The sequence below is a fragment of the Callorhinus ursinus genome, unplaced genomic scaffold (assembly GCF_003265705.2).
Source record: "Callorhinus ursinus isolate GAN/ISIS: 27379988/994484 unplaced genomic scaffold, GSC_fseal_2.0 scaffold61, whole genome shotgun sequence".
Lineage (NCBI taxonomy): Eukaryota > Metazoa > Chordata > Mammalia > Carnivora > Otariidae > Callorhinus > Callorhinus ursinus.
This window is the reverse complement of record NW_027397123.1, coordinates 6,000,579-6,021,215: the sequence shown is the minus strand read 5'-3', so window position 1 is coordinate 6,021,215 and position 20,637 is coordinate 6,000,579. Positions and strand designations below refer to the sequence as shown.

Sequence of the window (20,637 nt, the reverse complement as noted above, 5' to 3'; positions counted from 1 at the left end):
GAGAACAAAGACCAAGGAGTTTGGCCTGGAGACCGAGGCAGCTGCAAAATGGGGAGCTGGGGGCGGTTCGGGCACCCACGACAGAGGTGGTAGAGTCCCGGGGAGGCGGCTGGTTCCCCAGGGCTGCTGGATGCCCCGGGGCCCGCCGCCCGCCAGGCTTGCCTACCGCCCCTGGTGGCCGCGAGCCCGGGTGAGTCCCTGTCCCACCTCTCCGCGCTTCCAGGAGACGGAGAATGCCTCCTTCCCCGCATCCCCACACCCCTGCGCTCCCCACAACCCCGGTCCTCACACCTCCCCTCATCCCTGCACCTACTGCTGAGCCTGCCTCACTCTAGCCGGGTCCCCCCATCCAGAGTCCCTGCACCTCCGCACTCCCTGGGGCAGAGCCCCAAACCCTGGTTGCTGTGTCCCGCATGCCCTCGCTTTCTTCACACTCCCACAGCCGGGCATCCCCACATCCCGGACACACACCCCAGCCCGACACACATCCCCTGCATGCCATGGGGGGTGGGCAGTAGACCATTTCAGGCTTGCTCCTTCTATCCCCCTCCCTTTTAAAAATATTGCTTTATTGAGGTGTAATTCACATATCAGACAATTCACCCATATAAAGTGTGGGGTTTAGCGCATTGGCAGAGATCTGCAACCAGCCACACATCACTGTAGAACATTTCATCATCTGGAAAAGAAGCCCCATACTCATTAGCAGTCAGTCCCCATTTCTCCTCAAGCCATCCTCCAACTCTAGCTAACTACTGATTTGGTCTCTGTCCCTATAAAGTTGCTTATTCTAGACCTTTGCTAGAAAGAGAATCAAACAGCATGTGGTCCTTTGTGACTGGCTCCTTTTCCTTAGTATAATGTTTTCGAGGTGCATCCATGTTGCAGGATGTACTAGTACTTCATTTATTTAAAAGTACATATATTGCATATAATAAATACATGTTATATGTATCATAAATAGACTTTGTTCTTTAGAGCAGTTTTTGGTTCACAGCAAAGCTGAGCAGAAGATGGAGAGATTTCTTGTATATCCCCTACCTCCACACATGCATGGCCTTATTATCAACACACTCCACTAAATTAAATATTTAAAACAATTGATGATCCTACAATGATACCCAAAGTCCACAGTTTCACTTTGCATGTTGTACATTGTATGGGTTTGGACAAATGTATACTGACATGTACAGTCATTATGTTATCATGCAGAGTAGTTGCATTGTCCTAAAAATCCTCTGTGCTCTGCCCTTTATCTCTCCAAACCTCCCAACCCCTGGTAACCACTGATCTCTTTACTGTCTCTATATAGTTTCCAGAATGTCATCTATCTGGATGCATACAGTATGTGGTCTTTTCAGACTGGCTTCTTTCACTAGTAATTTCATTAGTAATCTGAAATCTACCAATGAATGTACTGAATCTACTAAATCTTTCATTAGTAATGTAAATTTAAGTTTCCTGAATGTTTTTTCATGACTCATGTGTCTTTGCATGGCTTGGTAGCTCATTTATTTTTAGCACTGAATAATATCCCATTATTTGGATGTACCATAGTTTATTTATCCATTCACCTACCGAAGGACATCTTCAGGTTCTTCAAGGTTACTTCCAAGCTCTGGCAATAGTGGATAAAGCTGTAAAAAACATCCGTGTGCAGGGTTTTGTGTGGATATAAGTTTTAAACTCCTCTGGATAAATACCAAGGAGTATGATTGCTGGATTGTATGTTAAGAATATATTTAGTTTTTTTTTTTAATTTTTTATTGTTATGTTAATCACCATATATTACATCATTAGTTTTTGGTGCAGTGTTCCATGATTCATTGTTTGTTCATAACACCCAGGGCTCCATGCAGAACGTGCCCTCCTCAATACCCATCACCAGGCTGACCCATCCCCCTCCCCCCCTCCCCTCTAGAACCCTCAGTTTGTTTTTCAGAGTCCATCATCTCTCATGGTTCGTCTCCCCCTCTGACATACTCCCCTTTTCTTCCTCTCCTGTTATCTTCTTCTTTTTCTTTTTTCTTAAAATATGTTGCATTATTTGTTTCAGAAGTACAGATCTGTGATTCAACAGTCTTGCACAATTCACAGCGCTCACCGTAGCACATACCCTCCCCAATGTCTATCACCCAGCCACCCCATCCCTCCCACCCCCAACCACTCCAGTAACACTCAGTTTGTTTCCTGAGATTAAGAATTCCTCATATCAGTGAGGTCATGTGATACATGTCTTTCTCTGATTGACTTATTTCACTCAGCATAACACCCTCCAGTTCCATCCACGTCGTTGCAAATGGCAAGATCTCATTCCTTTTGATGGCTGCATAATATTCCATTGTGTATATATACCACCTCTTCTTTATCCATTCATCTGTCGATGGGCATCTTGGCTCTTTCCACAGTTTGGCTATTGTGGACATTGCTGCTATAAACATTGGGGTACACGTACCCCTTCGGGTCCCTACATTTGTATCTTTGGGGTTAATACCCAGTAGTGCAATTGCTGGATCGAACGGTAGCTCTAATTTCAACTGCTTGAGGAACCTCCATACTGTTTTCCAGAGTGGTTGCACCAGCTTGCATTCCCACCAACAGTGTAGAAGGGTTCCCCTTTCTCCACAACCCCGCCAACATCTGTTGTTCCCTGACTTGTTAATTTTAGCCATTCTGACGGGTGTGAGGTGGTATCTCATTGAGGTTTTGATTTGGATTTCCCTGATGCCGAGCGATGTTGAGCACTTTTTCATGTGCCTGTTGGCCATTTGGATGTCTTCTTTGGAGAAATGTCTGTTCATGTCTTCTGCCCATTTCTTGATTGGATTATTTGTTCTTTGGGTGTTGAGTTTGATAAGTTCTTTATAGATTTTGGATACTAGCCCTTTATCTGATATGTCATTTGCAAATATTTTCTCCCATTCTGTCGGTTGTCTTTTGGTTTTGTGGACTGTTTCTTTTGCTGTGCAAAAGCTTTTTATCTTGATGAAATCCCAATAGTTCATTTTTGCCCGGGCTTCCCGTGACTTTGGCGATGTTTCTAGGAAGAAGTTGCTGCGGCTAAGGTCGAAAAGGTTGCTACCTGTGTTCTCCTTTAGGATTTGGATGGACTCCTGTCTCACGTTTAGGTCTTTCAACCATTTGGAGTCTATTTTTGTGTGTGGTGTAAGGAAATGGTCCAGTTTCATTCTTCTGCATGTGGCTGTCCAATTTTCCCAACACCATTTGTTGATTGCCATTGGACATTCTTTCCTGCTTTGTCAAAAATAAGTTGACCATAAAGTTGAGGGTCCATTTCTGGGCTCTCGATTCTGTTCCATTGATCTCTGTGTCTGTTTTTGTGCCAGTACCAAACTGTCTTGATGATGACAGCTTTGTAATAGAGCTGGAAGTCCGGAATTGTGATGCCGCCAGCTTTGCTTTTCTTTTTCAGTATTCCTCTGGCTATTCTGGGTCTCTTCTGGTTCCATACAAATTTTAAGATTATTTGTTCCATTTCTTTGAAAAAATAGATGGTATTTTGATGGGGATTGCATTGAATGTGTAGATTGCTCTAGGTAGCATTGACATCTTCACAATGTTGATTCTCCCAATCCATGAGCATGGAACATTTTTCCATTTCTTTGTGTCTTCTTCAATTTCTTTCATGAGTATTTTATAGTTTTCTGAGTACAGATCCTTTGCCTCTTTGGTTAGATTTATTCCTAGGTATCTAATGGTTTTGGGTGCAATTGTAAATGGGATAGACTCCTTGATTTGTCTCTCTTCTGTCTTGTTGTTGGTGTATAGGAATGCCACTGATTTCTGTGCATTGATTTTATATCCAGCTACTTTACTGAATTCCTGGATGAGTTCTAGCAGTTTTGGGGTGGAGTCTTTTGGGTTTTCCACATACAGTATCATATCATCTGCAAAGAGTGAGAGTTTGACTTCCTCTTTGCCGATTTGGATGCCTTTGATTTCTTTTTGTTGTCTGATTGCTGTGGCTAGGACTTCTAATGCCATGTTGAATAGCAGTGGTGAGAGTGGACATCCCTGCCGCGTTCCTGACCTTAGGGGAAAAGCTCTCAGTCTTTCCCCATTGAGAATGATATTCGCTGTAGGTTTTTCATAGATGGCTTTTATGATATTGAGGTATGTACCCTCTATCCCTATACTCTGAAGAGTTTTGATCAAGAAAGGATGTTGTACTTTGTCAAATGCTTTTTCTGCATCTATTGAGAGGATCATATGATTCTTGTTCTTTCTTTTGTTAATGTATTGTATCACGTTGATTGATTTGCGGATGTTGAACCAGCCTTGCAGCCCAGGAATAAATCCCACTTGGTCATGGTGAATAATTCTTTTAATGTACTGTTGGATCCTATTGGCTAGTATTTTGGTGAGAATTTTTGCATCCATGTTCATCAAGGATATTGGTCTGTAATTCTCTTTTTTGATGGGGTCTTTGTCTGGTTTTGGGATCAAGGTAATGCTGGCCTCATAAAATGAGTTTGGAAGTTTCCCTTCCATTTCTATTTTTTGGAACAGTTTCAGGAGAATAGGTATTAATTCTTCTTGAAATGTCTGATAGAATTCCCCTGGGAAGCCGTCTGGCCCTGGGCTTTTGTTTCTTGGGAGATTTTTGATGACTGTTTCAATTTCCTTAGTGGTTATAGGTCTGTTCAGGTTTTCTATTTCTTCCTGGTTCAATTTTGGTAGTTGATACGTCTCTAGGAATGCACCCATTTCTTCCAGGTTATCTAATTTGCTGGCATAAAGTTGCTCATAATATGTTCTTATAATTGTTTGTATTTCTTTGGTGTTGGTTGTGATCTCTCCTCTTTCATTCATGATTTTGTTGATTTGGGTCATTTCTCTTTTCTTTTTGATCAGTCTGGCCAGGGGTTTATCAATCTTGTTAATTCTTTCAAAGAACCAGCTCCTAGTTTCGTTGATCTGTTCTACTGTTCTTTTGGTTTCTATTTCATTGATTTCTGCTCTGATCTTTATGATTTCTCTTCTCCTGCTGGGTTTAGGCTTTATTTGCTGTTCTTTCTCCAGCTCCTTTAGGTGTAGGGTTAGGTTGTGTACGTGAGACCTTTCTTGTTTCTTGAGAAAGGCTTGTATTGCTATATACTTTCCTCTCAGGACTGCCTTTGCTGTATCCCAAAGATTTTGAACAGTTGTGTTTTCATTTTCATTGGTTTCCATGAATTTTTTTAATTCTTCTTTAATTTCTTGGTTGACCCATTCCTTCTTTAGTAGGATGCTCTTTAGCCTCCATGTATTTGAGTTCTTTCCGACTTTCCTCTTGTGGTTGAGTTCTAGTTTCAAAGCATTGTGGTCTGAAAATATGCAGGGAATGATCCCAATCTTTTGGTACCTGTTGAGACCTGATTTGTGACCTAGAATGTGATCAATTCTGGAGAATGTTCCATGGGCACTAGAGAAGAATGTGTATTCCGTTGCTTTGGGATGGAATGTTCTGAATATGTCTGTGAAGTCCATTTGGTCCAGTGTGTCATTTAAAGTCTTTATTTCCTTGTTGATCTTTTGCTTAGATGATCTGTCCATTTCCGTCAGGGGGGTGTTAAAGTCCCCCACTATTATTGTATTGTTGTCAATGTGTTTCTTTGCTTTGGTTATTAATTGCCTTATATAATTGGCTGCTCCCATGTTCGGGGCATAGATATTTACAATTGTTAGATCTTCTTGTTGGATAGACCTTTCAGTAGGATATAGTGTCCTTCCTCATCTCTTATTACAGTCTTTGTTTTAAAATCTAGTTTGTCTGATATAAGGATTGCCACCCCAGCTTTCTTTTGGTGTCCATTAGCATGGTAAATGGTTTTCCACCCCCTCACTTTCAATCTGGGGGTGTCTTTGGGTCTAAAATGAGTCTCTTGCAGACAGCATATTGATGGGTCTTGTTTTTTAATCCAATCTGATAGCCTGTGTCTTTTGATTGGGGCATTGAGCCCATTTACATTCAAGGTAACTATTGAAAGGTATGAATTTAGTGCCATTGTATTACCTGTAAGGTGACTGTTAACTGTCTGTTGTCTGTGTTCGTTTCTGCTCTTTGCTGCTTTTAGGTTCTCTCTTTGCTTAGAGGACCCCTCTCAATATTTCTTGGAGGGCTGGTTTCGTGTTTGCAAATTCCTTTAGTTTTTGTTTGTTCTGGAAGCTTTTTATCTCTCCTTCTATTTTCAATGATAGCCTAGCTGGATATAGTATTCTTGGCTGCATATTTTTCTCGTTTAGTGCTCTGAAGATATCTTGCCAGTCCTTTCTGGCCTGCCAGGTCTCTGTGGATAGGTCTGTTGCCAATCTAATGTTTCTACCATTGTAGGTTACATATCTCTTCTCCCGAGCTGCTTTCAGGATTTTCTCTTTGTCTCTGAGACTCGTAAGTTTTACTATTAGATGTCGGGGTGTTGACCTATTATTATTGATTTTGAGAGGGGTTCTCTGTGCCTCCTGGATTTTAATGCCTGTTTCCTTCCTCACATTAGGGAAGTTCTCGCTATAATTTGCTCCAATATACCTTCTGCCCCTCTCTCTCTCTTCTTCTTCTGGGATCCCAATTATTCTAATGTTGTTTCGTCTTATCGTATCACTTATCTCTCGAATTCTGCCCTCGTGATCCTGTAATTGTTTCTCTCTCTTTTTCTCAGCCTCTTTATTTTCCATCATTTGGTCTTCTATATCGCTGATTCTCTCTTCTGCCTCATTTATCCTAGCAGTTAGTGCCCCCATTTTGGATTGCACCTCATCAATAGCCTTTTTGATTTCGATTTGGTTAGATTTTAGTTCTTTTATTTCTCCAGAAAGGGTTTCTCTAATAACTTCCACGCTTTTTTCAAGCCCAGCTAGTATCTTTAAGGTCATGATTCTGAACTCTAGGTCCGACATCGTACTAATGTCCGTATTGAGTAGGTCCCTGGCTGACGGTACTACCTCTTGTTCTTTTTGCTGAGGTGATTTCTTTCGTCTTGTCATTTTGTCCAGAGGAGAATAGATGAATGAGAGAACAAAATGCTAACAGGTTTACAACGTCCCCAGCAAATATACTGTATACAAATCAGAAAAGACCTGAAACCAGGGGAAAAGAAAGGGAAAGAAAGAAAAAAGAAAGAGAAAAAAAAAGGAAAAAAAAAGGATAAAAACAAAAACAGAACAATACAAAAAAAGCAGAATGTGATCAAATATGATCAGGCTAGTGCATAGATCAGTGCCACACACTAGATTTTGGGCGTATTTTGGTCTGTTAGAAAAAAGTGCCTCCTAAAATTTTAAAGGAAGAAAGACATATATGTACAAAATAAGGGTTGATACAATGCAGGGATGGAAGATGACTGTAAAGATGAAAATTATAAAAGATTTTATAAAAGAAGTTTGATAAGGGCGGCCTGGGTGGCTCAGTTGGTTAAGCGACTGCCTTCGGCTCAGAGAGAATGTGATCAGGCAGGAGACTAGAACAAAGCCATACACTAGTGATTTAGGGTATATTTTGATCTGTTAGAAGAAACTGTACCCCAAAATTTTAAAGAGAGAACAACTTATATATATATGCCAAAAATAAGGGTAACTACTATGAAGGGATAAAATATGACTCTAAAAATGAAAAATAAAAAAATTTTTTTTTTTTAAAAAGGGATTGATAAGATGTTGGTTGAAAAAGGGAAAGAGAAAAATAAAAAAAAACAGTCAACAAAAATTAACTTTGATGAAATAATGGATCATGGTAAAAAAAAAAAAAAAAAAAGCCATGAATCTATGTGCAGTATTCCCCTAGCGCTGGAGTTCTCCCATTCTCCTTGATCGATCAACTTGGTCTTGGCTTGCTGGCTGTTTGTGCTGATCTTCTGGGGGAGGGGCCTGTTGCTGTGGTTTCCAAATGTCTTTGCCGGAGGCGGAATTGCCCCGCCCTTGTCGGTCCGGGCTAAGGAAGCTGCTCCGGTTTGTTCTCAGGAGCTTTTGTTCCCTGCAAGCTCTCGGTACAGCTTTGGAGGACCAGGGCAGAAATGGTGGCCTCCCAATCTCCACCCGGAGGAGCTGAGAACTCGGGGCCCCGCTCCTCAGTGTGTCCCCAGAGAAAAGCAGTCACTCCCGTGTCCCCGGTCTCTGGCCGCACTCCGTGCTCACCCGGCCTGTGATCGAGCGTTGCTATCTCTGGCACCCGACCCCGCACGGAGTCTCCAAACCCAGCAGATCCCTGCGGTGCGCTCCCGCACCGCTCCTCCCCGGGAAGGAAGGGGAGTCTCCCCGGATCTGCTGCTTGTTGGGTCCCTGCTGGGGGAGCCGTGCCCCGACTGGGCCGCAGATCACAGTTTATGGCAACCCCGAGCTGAGAGCCCGCGACTCTGCTCCGTCTCTGCAGCCGGCTTCCCCGCTCTGATACCTGGGAGCTCTGGCGCACTCAGGCACCCCCGGTCTCTCCGTGACCCCAAGGGTCCTGAGACCACACTGTCCCGGGAGGATTCCACCCCCCGCTTAGCCACTGCAGCGACGTCCCTCCGCCGAGCCAACTTCTAAAAGGTCCGATTTTGTGCTCCGCGGCTCTAGCACTTGCCAGAAGCGGCCGGCGGAGGCCCCTCCCCCGCCGTCTATCCTCCCAAATATCGCCTCGCATTCACTTCTCCGCACGCCCTACCTTCCAGTAAGTGGTCGCTTCTCTGTTCAGAGAGTTGTTGCTACTCTCCTGTTCGATCTCCTGTTGAGTTCATAGGTGTTCAGAATGGTTTGATCCCTATTCAGCTGAATTCCTGAGACCAGACGAAATCTAGGTCTCCTACTCCTCCGCCATCTTGCTCCGCCCCCCCAAGAATATATTTAGTTTTATAAGACACCGTCAAACTGTCTTCAAAGGTACCTGTACCATTTTGCATCCCCACCAGCAATGAATGAGAGTTCCTGGGATCATGACCTGAACTGAAGGCAGATGCTTAACGACTGGGCCACCCAGGTGCCCCTAAAATAAAATATTTCTAATTCCTCACTCATGTCCATTGTATCATTGGTGTCATTCATTTGTGTGTGTGTGTGTGTGTGTGTGTATATAATTAACATGATTATATATATATATGTACACATAATATATACATAATCATGTTAATTATATAATATATAATATATTGTTGCTATTATAAGAATATATATTATATATAACATGTTATATATAATATGTTGTTGCTATTTTTTACATTGTTGCTATTATTATTTTGAACAAACTATTGTCTGTTAGATCAATTAAGAATAAGAACAAAGTTTTTATTTTACCTTCACCTCTTCCTTCTTTGGTGCTCTCCTTGCTTTGTGTAGATATGAGTTTCTGACCTATATCATTTTCCTCCTCTCTAAAGAACTTTTAACATTTCTTGCAAGGCAGATCTATTGGTAACAAAATTTTCTCAATTTTTTTTGTCTGAGAAAATATTTGTCCTTCACTTTTTTAAAAAAAGATTTTATTTATTTATTTGACAGAGAGAGACACAGAGAGAGAGGGAACACAAGCAGGGGGAGTGGGAGAAGCAGACTCCCCACTGAGCAGGGAGCCCGATGCGGGGCTCAATCCCAGGACCCTGGGATTATGACCTGAGCCGAAGGCAGATGCTTAATGACTGAGCAACCCAGGTGCCCCTGTCCTTCACTTTTGAAGGATAATTTTGCAGGATACAAATTTCTAGGTTGGAGGGTTTTTTCCCCTCCTAATACTTTATTTTATTTATTTATTTATTTTTAAATATTTTATTTATTTATTTGAGAGAGAGAGAGAATGAGAGATAGAAAGCACGAGAGGGAAAGAGGGTCAGAGAGGGAAGCAGACTCCCTGCTGAGCAGGAAGTCCGATGTGGGCCTCGATCCTGGGACTCCAGGATCATGACCTGAGCTGAAGGCAGTCGCTTAACCAACTGAGCCACCCAGGCACCCCCCCCAATACTTTAAATATTTCACTATAGTCTCTTCTTATTTGCATGGTTTCTGAGAAGGTGGATGTGATTCTTATCTTTGCTCCTTTATAGGTAAGGCATTATTTTCCTCTAGCTTCTGTTAAGAATGTCCTTTTATCTTTGATTTTCTGGATCTTTAAAATTATGTACCTAGGTGTAGTTTTTTTTTTTTCATTTATCCTGTTTGGTGTTCTCTGAGCTTCCTAGATCTGTGGTTTGGCATTTGAAATTAATTTGGGGGGACTTCTCAATCATTATTGTTTCAAATATTTCTCTTCCCTTTTCTCATCTCCTTCTGGTATTTTCATTATGCATATATTACACCATTGTAGTTCTCCCACAGTTCTGGCAAATTCTGTTCCATTTCTTTAAGTCTTTTTTTTTCCTGTTTGCTTTTCAGTTTTGGAGGTTTCTATTGATATATTCTCAAGCTCAGAGATTCTTTCCTTAGCCATGTCTAGTCTAATAACACATCAAAGATACTCTTTATCTGTTACAGTGTTTTTGATCTGTAGCATTTCTTTTTAGTTCTTTCTTTGAATTTCCATCTCTACTTAGATTGCATACTGTCTACTACATTCATTAGAGCCCTTAGCATATTAACCACTGGTGTTTTAAGTTCCTGGTCTGATAATTCCAACATCCTTGCCATATCTGTGTCTGGTTTTGTTGTTAGGTTTGCGCTTTCTCTTCAAGCTACGTTTTCTGCCTCTTAGGATTGTACTTTTTTTTTTTTTTTTCTGATAGCCAGACATGACGTACTGGGTAAAAGGAACAGCTGTAAATAAGCTGTAGTAATGTGATGCTAACGTGTAGGGGGCAGAGAAGGTCTATAGTCCTATGACTAGGTCTCAGTTTTTTAGTGGGCCTCTGCCTCAGGGTGGTGGACTTCACAGGTGCTTTTAAAGTCTGCACCCTCTGCCCCCCATTCTGAGGTTAAGTGGGATTGGAAGGCTAGAGTGGCCATCTGGGTGTTTCCCTCCTCCCATGTGGAAGGCCAGAGCTGGCCAGGGTTGGGTATTTCCTTTCCCCCGGGTCAGTTAGGCTCTGATAAAATCCCATCAGGGTTATGGTCTGGCTAAATAATTTCTCCTGACAGCCGAGCTTGTTAGGTAGAACACAATGCTGCTGTGGAATATTTCAAAGTGATTCTTTTCCACCCCTCTCCCAGCCAGAAGCGTGAGGGGATTTTTCTCTGATCTTCACTGTGAGGACAAGGTCCGCTACTGGAGGTAATGCTAACATGAATGTGAGGGCCCCTCATGGCTGGATCCCCCTGGAGTTTTTAACCCTCAAAATTATCCATGCTGCACCTCCAGCAACTTGTCAGTTACAGGTCAGGTTTCCCGATCCTGGGCCTGGTTCCCATGGAGTTTACTGCTCTTGGATTTCTGCTCTATAATTTGGGATTCTTTGTATTTGCCTGTCTCTCCAGTTTTGGGGGCAGCAGTCTGCTCTGTGACCTCACTTGTCTTATGAATCTAGGAAGAGTTGTTGATTTCAGCCCGGAAATGAGAAGTCCTTCATTCCTGTCATATGGCCTAGTCATGTTTCATCATGTGAACATGCCTCATTTTATCTGTTCATTCACCAGTGGATGTATATTCGGATTGTTTCCATTTGTTTGATTATTCTGAATAATACTGCTATGAGCACCCATGCTCTAATTTTTGTGTGGCCATATGTTTTCATTTCTGTTAGGTATACATCTAGGAGTGAAGTTGCTGGATCATATATTTGTATATGCTTTAATTTTTGAGGAATTACTGAATTATATCCCAAAGGGGCCGCACCATTTTACATTCCCACCAGGACTTCTGAGTCCTCCACATTCTTGCTAGCAGTTGTTATTATCTTACTTTTTGATTGTAGACGTCCTAGTGGGTATGAGGTGGTATCTCAATATGGTCTTTTTTTTTTTAAAGATTTTATTTATTTGAGAGAGAGCTAGCACAAGAGTGGGGTGAGGGGCAGAAGGAGAGGGAGAAGCAGACTCTGCGCTGAGCACAAAGCCTGACATGGGGATTCATCCTAGGACTCTAAGATCATGACCTGAGCCAAAGTCAGACGCTTAACGGACTGAGCCACCCAGGTGCCCCTCAATTTATATGTGATTTATATTTTCATAATGGCTAACGATGTTGAGCACATTTCCATGCACTTAGAGCTCATTGACATGTCGTCTTTGGAGAAATGCCTATTCAGATGTTTTGCCCATTTTAAAATTGGGCAAATTTTCTATTGTTGAGTTTTGAGCATTCTTTATGTATTCTAGGTAAAAATCTCTCATCTGATATATGATTTCCAAAAGTTTTCGTCCATTGTGTGGGTTGTTTTTTACCCTCCTGATGGTGACCTCTGAAGAGCAAGTTTTAAATTTTGATAATGCCCAGGTTCACATTGTTGCTGCTGCCGCCGCCTGTGCATGTGGTGTCGAAACCACTGCCTAACGTGAGTTCCTGAAGACTTACAACTATGTGTTCTTCTAAGAGCCTTGTGGTTTTAGTTCTCACATTGAGATCTTTGATCCATCTTGAGTTAACCTTGGTAGGTGGTGTGAGGCAATGGCCCACCTTCATTCTTTTGCAGGTGGATTTTATTTGTCTCAGCACGATCTGTTGAAAAGACTAATCTCTCCAGTTTTAACTACTTGGCACCCTTGTTAAGGAACCAAGGGACCTAAAATATGAGGGCTTATTTCTGGATTCTGAATTCTGTTCTATCAATCTCTATGTCTGTTGTTCGGCCAGTAACTACAGTATCTTGACTACGGTCACTTTTTGTGTGTGGTAAATTTTGAAATTGGGAATTGTGAGTACTCCACCTTTGTTCTTTTTCAGAATTGTTTTGGCTATTTTGTTTTCCTTGAGCATCCATGTAAGTTTTAGGATCAGCTTGTCAATTTTGGAAAGGAAGTCAGCTAGGATCTTGAGGGGATACTGCTGAATCTGTAGATCATCTTGGAATGTATTTTCATCTTAACAATAGTAAGGTAATAGCTAATCCATGAATAGGGGCTGCTTTCCCATGTCTTTGGGTCTTCTAAAATTTCTTCCAACAATGTTCTGTAATTTTCAGAGTATAAGTTTTACACTTTTTTTTGTTAAATGCATTCCTATTTTGATGCCTTTAATGGAATTTTTTTTTAGTTTTTTTTCCAGTTTGTTCATTGCAAGTGTATAGAAGCACAATTGATTTTTTGATATTAATCTTGTATTTTGTAAGCTGTTGAACTCATTCAATCTCTTTCTTTTATTTTTTTCAGATCCCGTTTAAAGTTCTGAGGGGACATGAGGACCTTGTGAGCTCCTGTAACTTCTGTGTGGGTGACACGAAGCTCCTCAGTGGCTCTTATGACTGCACTCTAAAGCTGTGGGTAGGTGGCCCGGTGTAGGTGAGATGAGAACATCCCAGTAGGGGATATAAGCTTGTGCCATATCTTATGGAGAGTTCCCAGATGCTCAAGGATCCCAAAGACTTGGAGAGAATTTTCTGAGCGAAATGCAAGAAGGAGAAGCCAAGTGAGGGTTCAACCCTAGCATCAAGCCCCTGGAGAGAAATGAGTTTAGTGTGGCTGCTGGTGGCCTGTTGATTTGGAAAACAGTAGGAGCGGGGGATGGGGACAACTGGCGGAGCCCCCCACCTACTGTTGGACAGTTCCCGCTGTACCTAGGGCTTACCTGGGATCTCTGAGCTGTGGCCTCTCTTTGGGTCTCCTTCTCATTTGGGAACTTCACTTCCATCCACAGAGATGGTATGGCAAGTCCTAGGTGGTCACAGAGGATAGAAAAGTGGCCAGGCCTGGGACCTGTCCATGAGGGGTGGTTTGGAGGGGCAGGCTTGAGCATGGCTCAGTGCCCCAAGGTGCAGGAAACAGGGGCACAAGGAACAGGGGTGTGTGATGGTCAGATGAGGTTGCAGAGAAGTGGCCACCGAGAACTCTTCCAAAGCCTCTGGGCATAGCCAGCAGATGGGGGCCTTGCTGATCAGTCAGGAGGGGGTAATGAGGGAGCGGGGATGGGGGATGTCAATGGTCATCAGGGCCCAGGCCACAGATGACTGTGTGGCTGGGGCTTGGGCCCATGGGGGACAACAGTCCATTCTGAGTTTTGCCATCTCCTCTGGCTTCAGAGGCAGGAGGGGATAGAAAGGCATCTGGGCTGGTTCCTGGGTTCCGGTTTGGGTAATCAGGTGAAGGATAGCTCCTCACCCTCCAGATGACCACAAGGTCATCTTCTGTGTCATCAGTGGGTACCAAGGCCTGGCAGACTAGGCAGGAGGGTTTGCGGATGGTCCAAGTGGTTCAGCTGTATGACTCTGGGTGGTCACATGACCTCCTGGGCCTCCCTGAAGCTCTCCAGGTCCAGCTGCATACTGGGGCTACCCTGGGGCCTGCCTGGATGCCCAACAGCCATCCGTTCCCCACCTCTGCTGTGGCTCATGAGCTCCTGCTGGGAAAACTTCTGGTTCTTCTGAGAGCCTTAAACCCTTTCCGAGCCCTCTGGGGAGACTGAGGAGCCAGGGGCGAGGGGGCTCTATGGGTTGTCATCACCCCGGGGAGGGGGAGGGGGAAGGGCAGCTTTCCAAGTGTGCGCCCTGCTTGGCCAGCTCAGACCCTCCCCACATTCTTCTCACCTTTTGAACCAGTGGAGGGACTCACGGGGTTTCTGTCTGTTTGGGCCAAAAGGCTCTTGTCTCTAAAAGGGGAAATCCACCTGTTTTATCTTGTCATCCCAAGATTAGAGACCGTCCACTGAGATGTCCGTGGTTCTCCACAGTGGTCTGGCTGCCTAGTCCACACCACTGTTTCCAGGATGCAGTCACTTCCGCCTGTCCAAGTGTCCCGACACCAGCCTCGCTCACGGCCTTGCCGGCCTCTGCCAATTTCTCCAGGTCCCTCCCAGCGCCACCCCCAGCCCCCAGCCCCCGCCAGAGTCGCCAGTTGTCTGCCTTGGCTGGCCCCATTGAAACCTCCTCCGAGAAGTTCTCTTTCCTGCTCCTGGTTCTCTTTTCCCCACCTTTGCCCTTTGGCGGGCTTCTCCCTCGGCTCTCCCTGCCCCAGTGTAGCTATCATTCCTAAGCGCTCCCTGGGCAGATGACCCAGCCATTGCCCGGCACACTGCCTTCTGCTGTCACGGTATCTCGGCCAAAATGTCCCCTTGCTTCTTCCTCGTCTTCCCACTCCTGTCACCTCGCATCTCCTCTCCCCCCTTTGGGCCCCACCCGGAACCCAAGCATCTCATTTAATCTTTTGGAAGCTCCCTTCACCCTCACTGTGGACCATTGTGAATAATTTGCAAAGTCCATACATGTATGAAGAAGTTGAGGAAAATCTTTTTTTTTTTTTTTTAAAGATTTTTATTTATTTGACAGAGAGAAACACAGCGAGAGCAGGGAACATAAGCAGGGGGAGTGGGAGAGGGAGAAGCAGGCTTCCCGCGGAGCAGGGAGCCCGATGCAGGGCTCGATCCCAGGACCCTGGGATCATGACCTGAGCCGAAGGCAGACGCTTAATGCCTGAGCCACCCAGGCGCCCTTTTTTTTTTTTTTTTTTTTAAGAGAGAGAGAGGGGAGACGGAGGGGCAGAGGGAGAGAGAGAATCTCAAGCAGACTCTGTGCTGGGTGCAGAGCCCAAAGTGGGGCTCGATCTCACAACTGTGAGATCATGACCTGAGCCGAAACCAAGGGTCAGACGCTTAACCGACTGAGCCACCCAGGGACCCTGGGGAGAAATCATTCTTAATCCTGTACCCAACATCCCTCTAATACATTGGCATGCCTCTTTCCAGTTATTAAGAAATAGCAACTTTGGTGGTTTTCCTCACGGCACAGAGAAGAAACAAGAGCCATTACTTCACAACCCTGGAGTTAACTGCTGTGATAATGTTGGAGGGGTGACTGGGTGGCTCAGTCATTAAGCGTCTGCCTTCGGCTCAGGTCATAATCCCAGGGTTCCGGGATGGAGCCCCGCTTCGGGCTCCCTGCTCAGCAGGAAGTCTGCTTCTCCCTCTCCCACTGCCCCCTGCTTGTGTCCCCTCTTTTGTTGTGTCTCTTTAAAAAAAAAATGTTGGGATATAAGTTCATTTTTTTCTTGTTCGCACACGTATACCCATGTTTACTAAATTGAGACCATAAAGAAACACTGTTTATATAACTGCGATAAACTTGGGCTGTGGGTATTGTCACATTTCCCTATTTTCCCAACTATTTAGTGGAGCCCCTCTTTTCCTCCCCTTCACTTAAAATATGACCAGTACCCCTGCCTTGAATTATCTGAGTCAGTTATCTGAGTCCACAGAGGGGTTCCTGCCTCCAAATGTCAGGTGAAAAGGAAGCTGTCTTTCGCTTATTTATTTCAAGAAACAGTCAGTACAAAACAGAGACATTTCCACTGCCTTTGGATTTCACTAACAAAATCTGGCTTGTTTGCCATCTACTTGTGGAAGGATTCTCTTCACAAGCAGTGCACCTGTTCCAAAAGGGTTCTCTGTCTACTGGTGCCGTTCCTCTTACTGGCCAGCAGGTGTCACTATTGAGTGCTGAAGCTGCACATGGACCCCCTGCTGCTGGTCCATTTCACGGCTGACCTTAGCCTGCCCCGGGGGTGGGCTGCACAGACCGCAGTCCCAGGCCCCACAGTGATCGTTTTCTTAGTTCCATGTTTGTGCTAGAGCCACGCCCCAGCCAGGGAAGCTGGATCGCAGGCAGGCCGCCTGGACCCGTTCTTCTCTCCCAGCCAGTAGACTTGTGAATCCAGGCTTGCAGCTTGGATGTGTTCTGTCCTGGTGAGTTCCTCCTTGGATTTCCGCTGTCTCTTCCTGCCTCTGATTAGGGCCTGCTGGGTTCCCCCAACACGACCCCACTGTTTCAAGTCCTAACGGAGTGGGGGTTGAGGGCCTGGGTCTGTGTAGAAAAGGGTTCATATAGCAGGTGTGAGACTGCCGTGGAGGGTGGCCTTGGCGGGCATCTGGGAGCTGGACTGGCCCATGGTGTCCTGCAATCTGCTAAGTGATAAGGAGGGCTCAGTGTACCCAGACTGTTGGTGTAAGCCATGTGGTTCATGCTGGGCACCTGCTTTCCTTCTGGGAGTCTGGATTTTGGTGTGTGCTAGGGAATTCCCTCAAAAACCCTGGGCTCCAAGGCTCAGGCACATCTCCCCAGTAGATGACACATCACACATGTTATCACAACTGGTTGCTGGAGGAATGAGGCATGTCCGTGTGACCCACTGGAGAGACTCTTGGAAGCTTGTGCCTTGTCTCCTCTGGACTCCACCCCAGGTTCCTTCCCCTTTGCTGATTTTGCTTTGTGTCCTTTGCTGTAATAAATCTTAGCTGTGAGTCTGACTATCTGCAGGGTCCTGTGGGGGTCCTGGAGAATCACCGAGCCTGGGGTAGCCTTGGGGACCCCTGACAGAGGGTTCTTTGTCCCCCAACAAAACTTGGACTCTTTCTTTCTTTCTCTCTTTCTTTAAGATTTTAGTTATTTGTCAGAGAGAGAGAGAGAGTGAGAGCGAGCACAAACGGGGAGTGGCAGGCCGGGGGAGAAGCAGACTTAGCAGGGAGCCCGATGTGGGGCTCGATCCCAGGACCCTGGGATCATGACCTGAGCTGAAGGCAGACGCTTAACCGACTGAGCCACCCAGGCGCCCCTTGACTTGGGCTCTTAATACAAAATGGGCTCTGCCCATCAGGAAGTACTGTCCCAGGCCTGCCCCGGGCAGGCCAGAAGCCTCCATGCTCCGCATTTTCACCCAGCAACCCAAGCCCTTTCTCGGAATTCATTGTCTTACCAGTAACCTGTTTTTCAAGGGGACTTTCCACCGCAGCTTATCCTGAAAAGCGCTGGGCACATTTCTAACTGAGAATATTTCACCTCTGCCACAATGGGCACTTTTCACTTTGGCACCCTGTTTTCTTGTCTTCATGTTCTCGAGCTATTGCCGGGCTTCGATCTCATTGTTGTCTTTAGTCATCGGCCGCCCGCGTGCTAACAGTGGCTGGCGCCCCACGTTTGGCCTGCTGGGATCTGTTTTAACTGCTCCCCTGAGGTGACCCGTGCCAGCGTGCCTGCCATCCCCTCTAACACCTGATGGACCTTTCTCCGCACAAGCCTTGGGCTTGGGTGGACAAGGGTGGCTCTGACTGTTAGGAGGGACCCCTCGGAGTCACATTGCCGGGTCAAAGGGCGTGAACTCTTTCAACAAGTTCTTGCAAGGTCTTGTGAGATTCTGCCAAGCCCCTTTGGCCGGTAGAGATGGAATAATTGTCTGCAGCCCTGTCCCCCCGGGGTGCCTGTGCAGGGGAGGGGGCGTTCTCCAGGGACGCTGTGGGGGGCAGGGCGCCCTCGCTGCTCTGGGGAGAGGCAGCGGGGTGAGGGGCGGCGTGGGACCCAGGGGTTGTCACACTTCGCTGCTGTGGATAAGCTCAGCACGCGACTTCCGCCCGCGGCTGGGTGACCTTGCTCTCCCCCTCTCTCTCCTGTTGATTTGAGGATGCTGTGGATGGCTCAGTCATTCGGGATTTTGAGGAGAGGCCCAAAGCTCCTGTTTTAGAGTGCAGCGTGACGGCTGACAGCAGAAGGTGACCTTTCCCTCGTCCGGCGCTGGGCGGGAGGAGCGAGGGGGCAGGCCAGCGAGCAGCATGCCAGGGACACTTCTCTTCTCCCGCCTCTGTCCCCACGGTTCCCACGTTTTGCTGGGAGAGTCAAGGGGATGTGGAACTCTTGGAAAATGTAAAGCGCGGACAAGACCACACGAATGGTGGCTCAGACAAAGCCAGTCTGCATTTCCTTCATGGAGATGCTTTTCCGTGGTCACACCCGTGGCCCCGCTGAGGCCGCAAGGGGCCACGGCGACTAAGGCCCAGGTGGCATCTCACAGGGGGAAACGGAGGTCCAGGACATGAGATAGGCCTTTAAAAGAGGAGGTGCTTTTTTTTTTTTTTTTTTTTCAAGATTTTATTTATTTATTTGGCATCCCAAGGACAACTTTTTCTTTTCTTTTTTTTTTGGTAAGATTTTATTTTTTTATTTGACACAGAGAGAGAGACTGCGAGAGAGGGAACACAAGCAGGGGGAGTGGGAGAGGGAGAAGCAGGCTTCCCGCGGAGCAGGGAGCCCGACGCGGGGCTCGATCCCAGGACCCTGGGACCATGACCCCAGCCGAAGGCAGACGCTTAATTGACTGAGCCACCCAGGAGTCCCAAGAGGCTTTGCTTTAAAACAGATTTGCTTGTGCCCTGAGCAGCAGCTACAAAGCTCGTAAAAACTCATTTATTTATTATCTATGTGTATTTATTATACACATTTATCCTCCATGGGGGACACGGATTGCCCTGGAAACACGCAGCGGGAGAGAGGTACATGTATATTAGTACGGACAAAGGTACATTTATATTATTTTACTAAATGTACAAGAAAACGTTTCAGAAAAAAGTGAACTGTCAAAGTGTTCCTGTAAAAAGACGGCCGCGTGAGCAGAGAAGGAAAGGGTTGGTCCGCGTGAGTGGTAGGTAGCCCCTCAGAAGAAGACTGTCATTCGCAGAAGAGAAGAAACAGTCTCTTTAATGTCCTGAGGATGGAAGAACGTATGTGGGTGGCTCAGGGACTCAGGAAGAGCACGCAGTGGCGCCTCGGCATGAGGTTCCGTCCGTTTCCAGGGAGGCTCATGGAGGGGGCTCAGGGAGCATCCTTAGAAAGATTCGGGGATTACTTTGCAGTCTTGGTCCTAAGTTATAGACATTTTCTATGAAGAATTTTCTATGTTGTTTGTTTTTTCATAGAACCCATAGCCATAACGGTCTGGGTCATTTTCTTGGCAGAATTATCACAGCGTCCTATGACAAAGCGGTGAGGGCTTGGGACCTTGAGACAGGCAAGCTGCTGGTGAGTGTGGCCTGCCCCCTGCATGGCAACACAGGCTCTTGACTGGGCTTGGTGGGGGCAGGGAGAGGGGGGCCTCAGGCGGGGGCTGGGGTGGGAAGGGAAACCAGTCTTTCAGAAAAGGAGAATTTTCTCAGGGACACCAGGTGCTGGAGGGGGATGCATCAGGGAAGGAAACTTCTTGAGGCAGGCAGAGGAGGGCTTTTGCTGGAAGGATGGGAAGGGTTTGGATACACAAGCAGGGGGAGTGGGGGAGAAAGGGGCATGGCATTCCAGGCTGAGGGAAATACACAGGCAAAGAGACTCTCCCCTGTGGGGGTGTTGGGATTTGATGGGGTAGGAAGTAGAGCTGAGGCCATGGGACAAAGACCACGTGGTGAAAGAATGAGTGTTCTGGGGATGGTCTTCTCCCAAGCTTGGAGGGGCCACCATCTATCCATCCAAACCAGCCTGAGACTCCCTCCCTCTCTGTCCCATGTTTTGGCAGCCCCGGCCCTGCCAAGGGGGGCTCCCCGGGGAGCTCCTCATCGCCTCCCCTTTGCTCCTCTTTTCTTCTTAGTGCAAAGATCAATTTATAGTCACCATAAACACCCCAAAGATTATAGTTAATATGTTGGTATCTCTTTTCCTATGTCTGCACACATTTCCAGATGAACACAGGTGAGTATGTTCTGTTAACAACGTGGCATCATTCTGTGCACACTTTCTGGATCTTGACTTTTTTTTTTTCCACTCAAAAATAAATAGTGGGTAAGTACACATCAACGTCATTCCTTTTTCATGGACACATGGATTCCATGGGATAGATAAGTCAGGCTTA

General features: G+C 45.8%; 1 protein-coding gene across 2 annotated transcripts in view; it reads left to right on the top strand.

Annotated features, from left to right (window-relative positions):
- The window catches only part of WDR88 (WD repeat domain 88), a 50,440-nt gene that overhangs the window by 4,855 nt on the left and 24,948 nt on the right, over window positions 1-20,637 (top strand). For both annotated transcript variants that reach the window (XR_012376036.1, XM_073885437.1), the window contains exons 2-4: window positions 13,201-13,311; window positions 18,429-18,517; window positions 19,718-19,820. Coding sequence is in view for 1 of the 2 variants with exons in the window: in XM_073885437.1 (XP_073741538.1) it covers window positions 13,201-13,311; window positions 18,429-18,517; window positions 19,718-19,820 (303 nt within the window). In the remaining variant the exon portion in view is untranslated. The remainder of the gene's footprint in view (window positions 1-13,200; window positions 13,312-18,428; window positions 18,518-19,717; window positions 19,821-20,637) is intronic.